The 10,650-nt window shown below is 40.2% G+C and overlaps 1 protein-coding gene across 1 annotated transcript in view; it reads left to right on the forward strand.

Moving 5' to 3' along the window:
* The window catches only part of LOC106517921 (sodium channel protein type 1 subunit alpha), a 20,717-nt gene that overhangs the window by 6,970 nt on the left and 3,097 nt on the right, over positions 1-10,650 (forward strand). The window contains exon 2 of the mRNA XM_014008974.1: positions 9,326-9,632. Coding sequence (XP_013864428.1) covers positions 9,366-9,632 — 267 coding nt within the window. The 5' untranslated portion in view covers positions 9,326-9,365. The remainder of the gene's footprint in view (positions 1-9,325; positions 9,633-10,650) is intronic.

The following is a 10,650-nucleotide window of genomic DNA, read 5'->3' on the forward strand; positions in this document are numbered from 1 at the left end:
TCCTAAATCACTCGTACGCACAATTTAAGAACAAATCTGTGCGTACGAACGGTTCTTGCATGAGGCCCATTGTTTGTAGCACAATGTTAGCATTAGCAACACTGAAGGGCTAATGATGCTTAGTAAGAATGGCTCCTGAAGTCCAAAAAGGCATGTTTCCTGTAGTTGCTTAGCTTCTAGGCCGTCTGTATTCACACCAGAAGCGAACCACAACAGAGTTCAATTGGAAGCAGTTGTTTGATCCGCACCAGGGTTCGCATGAGTGCATTCACACCTGCATAAAAGGTCCAGACCAACAGGGGAAACGAACTCTGGTCCATTTAAAGCTGACCAAATATGTCAGGTGTGAATACACCCTTAGACTCATGTCCATATTGGTGCACTTTTTTCCCTWTGCAGAACAGTTTGTTTTGGTGTCTGTTTCAGGCTGAGGGGTCCCTCTACTGTGTTAGCCTTTGGTGTCTCATGGGAGCAAAGTAGAAGTCTGCATTTCATCTTTTCCCTTCATTGAGGAGTGATAGATGAGCTCAGCCAACAAAGGACAACTGTACTGGATCTCTCCGTTTCCCCCATGGCAAACTTTTTGCACTCTGACCATAGCTCCAACAGTGACTTTAGTAGGTTTGGCTCCTTTTTTGTTTGTATAAAAGTCATTTTTCGGTTGTTGTTGAACCACTTTATCGCTAACATGTCTCTAACATAATACTGTAATAAGGTGGAGGAAAAATGTCCAGTTTTGTCCTCACTGATCTTCCTCTGGAAAGAGGATGAAGCTGGAAAGAGGATGCACCAGTTTTGATGTGGTAAAGCCCATAGCTGTGAAGCATTTTAAGATCTGCTGGCTTCCAGAGTTGTTGTGTCGCCTGTCTCAATGGAGTTTTAGGCACTCTTTAAAAACATTACACTCATCTGTTCACCTGAGGATGGTACACAGTTGTTCTAATGTGCCTAATGACACATTTACCCATGAAATCAACAAAAGCAGAAGACATAAACAGGTGTTGTGTTGATAGAACGGTTTCCTAGAAGTTAGGAATTCCATGGCAGTGTTGTAGCATTAAGAGTAAAGGCTTCTTCTGGCCATTTACTGAAATAATAAACAAGAGTGATAGGAAACCTGCAGTCAAAGCTCCTTGTTAAAATTAACGCATGTCGACAGCATTGTGTTTAAACTGGCTCCCTAAAAAGCTTGACAGGTTGTGATGCAGCAGGTGAAATACAAACCCTGGCAAAAAAGTATGGAATCACCAGTTTTGGATGAGCACTCATTCAGACATTTCATCCTGTAAAACAAACTCAGATCAAAAACATGGTACAATAATAAGGTCATTCCAAAGTGCAACTTGTTGGCTTTCAGGAACACTCAAAGAAATGAAGAGAAAACATTGTMGAAGTCAGTGAATGTTACTTTTATTGACCAAGCACAGGGAAAACAAAATATGGAATCACTCTATTCTGAGGAAAGAAGTATGAAATCACTCAAATTGGAGGTAGAAAATAAGGACACGCCTTGTCAATTTCCTTTCCCTAAATGGATGCCTGCCTCAAATTAGATCTGCTCGTTAGTCTGCAGTTAAAAACACCTGCAGTCATGACACCTTGGAGGGCTGCTGAACGAAGTGGAGTGGCAAGAACCATGGCTCCAACAGGAGAAATGTCTCTTGAAACAAAAAAGAGGATTGTGAAACTTCTTGAAGAAGGTAACTCTTGCTAAAGATGTGGGCTGTTCACAGTCAGCTGTATCCAAGATATGGACCAAATACAAACAGCATGGAATGGTTGTAAAGCCAAGCGTACTGGTAGACCAAGAAAAACATCAAAGCATCAATACAAACAACTTTAGGCCATTTGTCTTGAAAATCGAAAAAGTACAACTAAACAGATGAAGCATAAATGGGAGGAAGCTGGAGCCAATGTATGTGACCGAACCGTAAGAAATCACCGAACGGAAATGGGATTTCAGTACAGGAAAGCTAAAAGAAAACCATCATTGACACCTAAACAAAAAAGAACAAAACTGCAATGGGCTAAGGAGAGACAATCATGGACTGTGGATGACTGGATGAAAGTTATCTTCAGTGATGAGTCAAGAATCTGCATTGGACAAGGTGATGATGCTGGAACTTTTGTTTGGTGCCGTTCCAGTGAGATTTATGAAGAGGACTGCCTGAAGAAAACAACKAAATMTCCACAGTCCTTGATGATATGGGGCTGCATGTCAGGCAAAGGCACTGGGGACATGACTGTGGTTAATTCTTCTATCAATGCACAAGTTTACATTGACATTTTTGACAGTTTTCTCATCCCTTCAATTGAACAGATGTTTGGAGGAGATTAAATAATTTTCCAAGATGACAATGCATCATGCCATAGGGCAAAAACAGTGAAGGCATTCCTTGGAGAAAGACACATTCAGTCGATGTCATGGCCTGCAAATAGTCCAGATCTCAACCCAATTGAAAACCTGTGGTGGAAATTGAAAAAAATGGTCCACAAGAAGGCTCCGACCTGCAAAGTTGATCTTGCAACTGCTATCAAAGAGAGTTGGCACCAAAATGATGAAGAATACTGTTTGTCACTCATCAAGTCCATGCCTCAGAGACTTCAAGCCGTTATAAAAGCAGCTCTCATTCACAGTCGTCTCATTGGGCTCGGTACTTTTCTCCTCTCAGTAGGGTTGTTTACAGCACACGCGATTTCTGGTTAGCTTCTTAGCGTAGCCTCCTTCACAGCGACATACACACACACACACTTCAGCAGAGGCCACGCCTCCAGCAAGAATCGCTTCTCTATGGCTGGCTGCGAGTCCAGACCCTCATATGAAGCAAAGTGAAGGACAAGGGCCTGGTTTTTACCAGGCTTGTGTAAACCATGTCTCTGCGTCTTTCATCAACCAGATGAACAAAATTTCTTTCACAGAGAATTATGAGGCAGTTTACTCTGAATATCAGTGTTGACTTTGTAGCTAGTTCGCTTTAGGCTGTCTTGAGTAGATAATTTGTTGCATCCATCCATCCATCCATCCATCCATCCATCCATCCATCCATCCATCCATCCATCCATCCATCCACTTTACTTGCTTCTTCCTTTCTGCGTCAATGGGGTCACTGGTGCTCATGTCCAGTGGTCCATTCTTCACATTCAACTTTAAAATCAACAATTGAAAATGCAGACTGGAAAGATGTCAACTATCTCTTTGATCAAGTCCTCTTTTCAATCTGAAGCTGTATTATTGGTGCTCAGGGAACAGGTTAGAGGCAGTTTGCCATCATGTTCCAATTTCCCGGTTGGTAAACAACATGTTGTACTGGAAACACATCAGTCTAGCTGACCAATATGCATTTCTCATACCAGATATTTTCCTTCATTACTTATCAAAGTGGTTAGGGCTTGACGATCAGTGAATCTGTGTCTCCGCCCTCACACCAGGGTCAGCTGGGTTTCAGAGTTTTTGCACTAGCCCTTATGGCCCTGGTCCACACTGATTTCTGGAACCTTGAGAGCTGTGGTTCCAGTCAGGCCCAATTTGATGTCATCTACTGTTGGTCATTGATTGGTTCACTGATCGCGGGGTTCATCATCATCATCATCGTTTATTTATAAAGCACAATAAAAACCAAAGTGCTGTACAGGTGCATAAAATAAAAACAATGAACAAAGTTCAGTAATAAAATGAACAATAAAATCAAACAAAACAGCAAAGGCTGGCCTAATGATCCTGCTCTTCAGACTCAAATGCCTGTTTAAACAGATGAGTTTTTAACAGAGACTTAAACTCATTTAGAGACCCAGCAGACCTCACAGACAGTGGGAGGTTGTTCCAGAGCCGAGGTCCTGGAACTGAAAAGGCTCTGTCTCCCCTGGTCACAAGCCGAGACCTGGGAACAACTAAAAGCTTTTGATTTACAGATCTCAGGGATCAATTTGGAATGTGAGGCTGTAAAAGCTCAGTGAGATAATGAGGTGCCAAACCATTTAGACATTTAAAAACTAAAAACAAAATCTTAAAAACAATTCTAAAAGAAACAGGCAACCAGTGAAGAGAATACAGAATTGGAGTGATGTGTTCGCGACGTCTTGTCCCTGTTAATAAACGGGCAGCTGATTTCTGAACCAGCTGTAGACGACGAACCAAAGACTGATCCATCCCACAATAAAGAGAGTTGCAGTAGTCCAGTCTAGAAGTGATAAAAGCATGAATAATCCTCTCAAGTGCATTATGAGGCAGGTAATCCTTGACTTTACTTATAAGTCTCAAATGATAAAAGCTAGACTGGACTACTGCACTGACCTGTTCTTTAAATTTAAATCAGAATCCAAAATCACCCCAAGATTTCTAACAGACACACGGCCAGACAAAGGGTCCAGTGGTCCAACAGCACTACTGCATCCTGTCAGTTTATCAGAGTTACCGAATAAAATGACCTCTGTCTTTTTATCATTAAGATAAAGTTCATTTATGTTAGTTACGTTTATGTACTGTAAATTGCTTGCAGCGACTGGAATGCTTTTTTTCCACATGAGTTTAACTATTTACTGTTACTGTGTGTCACTGTTTAACAACAGTAGTAATCTACAACACAACAGCTAACAAAAAGCCAACATTAGCTTACTGTCCTCTGTTGTCCTGCTCTCTTGTACTGCTGGATGGTCCAGTTCAATTTTCGGTATTTTTCTTTTGACTTTGTTGTGGTCCATCATTATTGTGTCGCAAATAAAATGAAGATCATGTGTGTTTAACATTATGATCCTATCTACATGAAGGTGGCGACTCTCTGTTCAATCCAAACACAATCAGGGCTGGAGTAGAGTTTGAGCCGACTGGAGCAGGGGTCATGCCTTACAATGCAAAAACATATACTGTACCCTCCACTTTTAACTGCCCATACACAAGCAAGAGTCTCATTTTCTATAGTGGAATACTGACTGAAAACAGTGTGGAGATGGTGCCAGAAGCTAAAGCAATTATGCATTTCACTTTGTCTATGTGCATCTGTGTCAGATCCACAGTCTGAGGCATCTGTTGTGATGAATGTTGGCAGTTCAGAATTGTAGATGGTATTGTTTTAATATCATTAAAACTTTTATTTGCTGCTTCAGTTCATTTTGCTTCAGGGTTCAAATTTGTTCAAAGTATTTATTACTGTGGCTCAACCACTGTTGCTTAACATGGTAGAAACTTGCTGAACCAGGAAGTTAAGCGCAGAAATGAATGAAGAGCTGCCATATCTTTTGGTACACGAGGTTCAGTGATGGCTGTCAGGTGATATGGGCTGGACTGCAAGCTCTCCTATGTCTCAGGAATGAACTACTTCACTGTCCAGATGAGCTTTTGTTTAAATTGATCTGTAGGCCAATGTCTTTAAAGTTGGTAGTCCTCATAGTAGCCTGGTTAAAACCAGACCCTTGTTCTTCACTTTGCTTCGTTCGGAGGGTCTGGACTCTCGACTATTGAGAAATGATTTCTTACTGGATGTGTGGACTCTGTTGAAACTGGATATGATTTTACCCAACTGTAATGTTTGGCTGTGACGTATAGTGCACCAACTCAACCGTGAAGGAAGCTAAGCTTAGAAGCTAACCGGAAATTGCGTGTGCTGCAAACAATTTATTGAAAGTCACTTTTCCAGTGCTTTAATTAGATCGAGGCCCAATAGAGGCAATCCAGTCATGTCTATGCTGGGACTTTTTTGATTTTGCAACTCCTGCTGTAGCTTGGAAGGAGCCAATGCAGGTCCCCTGTTGCTGAAATGACTAGTTTACCTTTGGTTCTGTCTGTAGACATTGTGCATCATGTTGCTTGTAGACAGTTTCTGATAAAAAAGATACAGAAGTTTCATTGTCTACAGTTCACTCCAGGACCTAAAGCTTTCATCTTGGTGCTTAAATGTTCATTTTGCTTCAAATACTGCAGCTGTTAGCTTAATATCACTCACACAAAGTACAGTCAAATCAAGAATGATTACAACGTTCACTACCACTACTTGGTAAAATATCTATTTTTATTTTTTTATTTTTTTGCAGTTATGAACAACAGTTGGAGGGCCACATGTCTGAGCAGTTTGCACCCCTCTTTTGACTCATGAGGATTTGCAACATCTACACCTTGTACATACAGTATGCAGACCAGGGGTCGCAGATGGGATTCCACTTGATGTGAGATGGTTGGAGCTTTGTGTGAGGACTTTCTCCAGCAGTAAATTATCTTTCACAGCACTGTGATAAGCATTAGCAATAAGGTGATATCTATGAGTTAATTTTTCACCAGTCCAAAGCACATGGTGCAGCTAAAGCTTGAATTATACTTCAATACGACATGAGACAGCGGGTTGGTGTTTGCGTCATTTTGGACGTTTTTTTCCTGAGCGAGTATAAAAAAGCTGAAGACGCTATAAATTATTACAGATCCTCCTTCTACCCTCCCACAGCTCATAAACAGCATTAATGATGTCTGAATGTTGTGTTTTTTATCACTCAATGATCAGTGTTGTGTTGGGTGAAGAGTCCTCATGAACAAACACACCCACAAAGTTCCAACCAATCACATGCTCCAAGCCCCAAGGTCTGCATTGCAGAGGTCTGACTGGGGGCAATAAACACGACAGCTGTCATTGGGGGGATAGCAGCGGGAGAGCAGACGGAATTTGCACAATTTTTTGTCACTCGGCAGGGGGAAGACGTGCAACTCGAAGTATAAACCAGCATAAAAGCTCTAAGCTGGGAGACATACTACTTATGTTGGCATTGGCATCTTGCAATGTGAAGACTCTGTGCTTCAGTCTGCCAATATTTATCACCTCTGTAGTGCTGCAACTGTTCCTTTTTTCATAGTTGTCTCCTATCCAAGAATTTTATAAACAAATCTGTTTTATTTTATTTTATTTTATTTTATTTTATTTACCTTTGTGTCTTTGAATATTTGTCAGCATGGGTTCCAAAACTTAACATACATACATGATACACACATTGTCTGACTATTTGTCTGCCCAGTGGAAAAGCTGTGTTGACAAAAGGTCTTTCAAAGGCAGCTGTGGTGTAGTGGTAGGGCAGCCGACTTTGGGATCAGAAAATCACAGGTTTGACTCCTCGCCATGCCCACAGGTCTGCATCTCCCTTAAGCAAGACAACTAAACCCCAATTGCTCTCTGGCAGCTCACATGGCTGCCCGCTGCTCCACTTGGGTGTTTCTCACATGTGATGGGTCAAATTTCATCCTTGTATGGGAACATGCACTGATGACAAATAAAGTACATTTACATTATATTAAAGTGCAGCCATAGCTTTGACGGAATTAAGTAWATGTTAGGTACAGTCTTGTATTTTATACTTTCTGATCATTGTAGCCATATGGTTAAAAACAGAAAATGAGAGTTTGTGTGTCTCCTTGATGTTCTTTCTGTCTTCAATACCATACCGTACCACTTTCATTTATAAAGTACTTTAAACAGCACAAGGCCAACCAAAGTGCTGTACAGTAGACAGACACAACAGGACGTAGTTCAAATTACAGTTAAAATACAGTCAAAATACAAATCTAAATATGGAGCATCTATATTTACAGTATGTAAAGAACAGAGTTATGATACACAGTGAGGTTTTGCATCATCTCACTCTGACTCAAAGGCAAGGGAAAATGCATGTAACAAATAACAAAGTTGGTTACGTTCTAACGTCTGACGTAAAAGTTACCACCTCCAGGGATGTGACCAGTCAGATGCATATTTTAAAGGGTTGATTCAACTTTATGGTGAGGCAGAAGAGATTTTTGTTATTTATTGAGTTTGCAGTCTCTGCTTTAGATCAGCCTGGGCTTTTGTTTTGCTTTCCTGGAAAGGTGAAGGTCACTTGACTCAGAGGTCTGCTGACTACTGCTGCCTGGCTGCTGTTGGAGCTGAGAGGAGACAGAATGGGAACAAAGTTTTTAGAAAAGATTCAACTGATTTTCTGCTATTTATTCAGACCTCCTTTTATTGAAAACATATTTTATTACAGCTTCATCGAATGGTGTATCTTGATCAGATATTGTGTAGAATAGACAAGTTCCTCAACATCTTGCATTTGGCCATTTAGGTTTTATGATGAGCATGTAATTGTCAAATACTTTCTGCCACATTGTGAATGGTATAGGATACTCGCCAGCAGGATGCAGGAAAGGCAGTAGACTCTGGATTGAAGTGCTCATCCTGGTTGCCAGTTTTGTTGTGGGATATAATGAAAATTAGAAACAACAATTAAAACTCACTAAATTTAGAAGACACTATTACAGAATGCAATAATGTCTTGCATCCTCTGAATCTTACTCTTTAACACAGTTTCTTTTGTCCTACGTTGTCACAGCAGTGGTCTCTTTTGACAAAAAGTAAAACCTGCAACAGAACAAAACAAATGCATATGGTGTGAAGATCCAAGAACAGAATAAATTTAATTTTGTCTTTCTGTCTGTTGTACTACATTTATACTTATGTGATTGATTATTCTCTCATGAAATAAATAAAATATTTTCCACACTCATCATTTGCTCGTCATATGTTAAAAAATCTAAATCTGTTTCCTCTGATTATGTTATTAAGCACATTCAGCCACCTGGGTAGGGTTTATTTCAGTATTTACCTTTCTATTAGTGTTGCTCTGATCATCTGTGATCTAATTATTCTGGTATTCTGACCCATGAATAAGCAGCTTATGGGGTTTCAAATCAACTATCCAGTGTATGTGTGCAGCACCAAACAGCTAGGGATCAGTGTATCCCTTAGCAGTTTGCTGAAAGCAAGAGAAAGGAAAGGACCAAACTCTACCGGATATAAACTCTTTAAAATGGGTCAAGCTTCTTAACCTTTTGCAGACCACATGAGACTACAAATTAGCATGTGCTACCATGTTGTCAAACTATAATAATAATAATATGCTGAAACTTAAAGAAGGTCAAAATAAAAAATACAATACAATACAATACAATACAATACAATACAATACAATATACAGTATAATATAATATTGTCATATACAATATTACATATGCAAGTTTGCTTGCTGTGGTGACCCCTTAAAATGAAAGAGTATACATATTTATATCACGTTTAAATACAAAATCTTTAAATAATTTTCACATTGTAAAATAAATAGGGACAGTAGTTTTTGACTTTAGCTGAAGTCATTCTTTTAAATTTGAATACTGCTGGTACAAAAAGACAGGAAAGTAAGTTGTTTTGCGATATGATAGAAAATATCTACAAATCTGAGAACATAATCCAAAGCTAACCTCTTCACTTATTCTTTGTCCCCTTCTCTCTCTGCATTTTCTCTGTAACCATTCCCTTGCCTGCAGCTGTAAGTAAACTCTAGTATAGGACAATCAGGATGAAAAGATGGCAGCCATGCTGTTACCAACGGGTCCTGATGGCTTGCGGCGGTTCACTCGCAAATCCTTGGCTGCCTTGGAGCGGCGGATTTTGGAGGAGCAGGCCAAAAGCCCCAAGGATTGCTTTGATGCTCCGAAGAACGCAGGGCCACCCAAACCCAGGGCCGACCTGGAGGCAGGCAAGCAGCTGCCACGCATCTTTGGTGACATCCCAGCCGAACTTGTTGGGGTGCCACTGGAGGACATCGACCCATTTTACTACAAGAACCAGAAGGTGAGAGCTTAATGTTGTATGTGTTGAGTTAAATACTTTCTGTTTCAGTGTGTGCTCTGTGTGTTGATGAAATGAAATCCAAAGTTTGTAAAACAGTTAAACTATAATCAGACAAGGATATTTCTAGTGAAGAAACTTCTACCTGGCATATATTAATTATGAGTTATAACAATAATTAGTTTTTGTCTGGTGAGCATTTGTCCATGCGCCATGAGTTACAAGCAGCAGTTTAGCTTGCTAAAACACTGACAGTGTGTCTGATTTGTGCAGAAATGAGACTAGTAAGTCTTGATTGGCCACATCTGTTCAATCAGACCACCAACCATTATTGGGGAGGTGAAAAAAGGACATGGCAGCCATCCTCAGGGTCTCTTTGTTTTGGCACGTGATGTGCTGCTGGATGGGAGGATTATCCAAAGACAAAAAAAAAATGTATTTAAATAAATACCACTTTTGTTAAGAGAAACATTCGGCTTGCTTTGGAGATGACTCCATTATCTCTGCTGGCCTCGATGGCTGCCTGTGATGAAAGTTAACACAGATGGCAGACAGAGGGATGGACTGAACTTTGCAGCTATATTGTCATCCCCTCAGCTGAACCTCTCACAGCAGGACTAATAACAATGTGCCCTTACATAACAGACAAATCTAAGATCTGTAAGAACATTTTCATAGGACTCGAATCAGTATGCAGACTTGAACATTTATTTACACATACTGTATAAAGGTTTTCACAGCTCTGTGGGCCCCATGCCTGTGTTTAGACAAAACGGCCCCACTTCCTTCTTCCAGCAAAGCTTTCATAGTGAGCCTAGTTCCACCTGKGGTAACACAAAAAACTAACACTAAAACTAAAAAGAGACTTGTTGATTCTCTAACTGTTTAAGTAAATAACTAAAACTGATCACAAAGATAGAAAACTAAAATTCAGTTAATCAGTCACAAAAGTTCCTTCAGATAATTATTACACACACACACACACACACACACACACACACACACACACACACACACACAC

The sequence above is a fragment of the Austrofundulus limnaeus genome, unplaced genomic scaffold (genome assembly GCF_001266775.1).
Source record: "Austrofundulus limnaeus strain Quisiro unplaced genomic scaffold, Austrofundulus_limnaeus-1.0 Scaffold54, whole genome shotgun sequence".
Taxonomy (NCBI): Eukaryota; Metazoa; Chordata; class Actinopteri; order Cyprinodontiformes; family Rivulidae; genus Austrofundulus; species Austrofundulus limnaeus.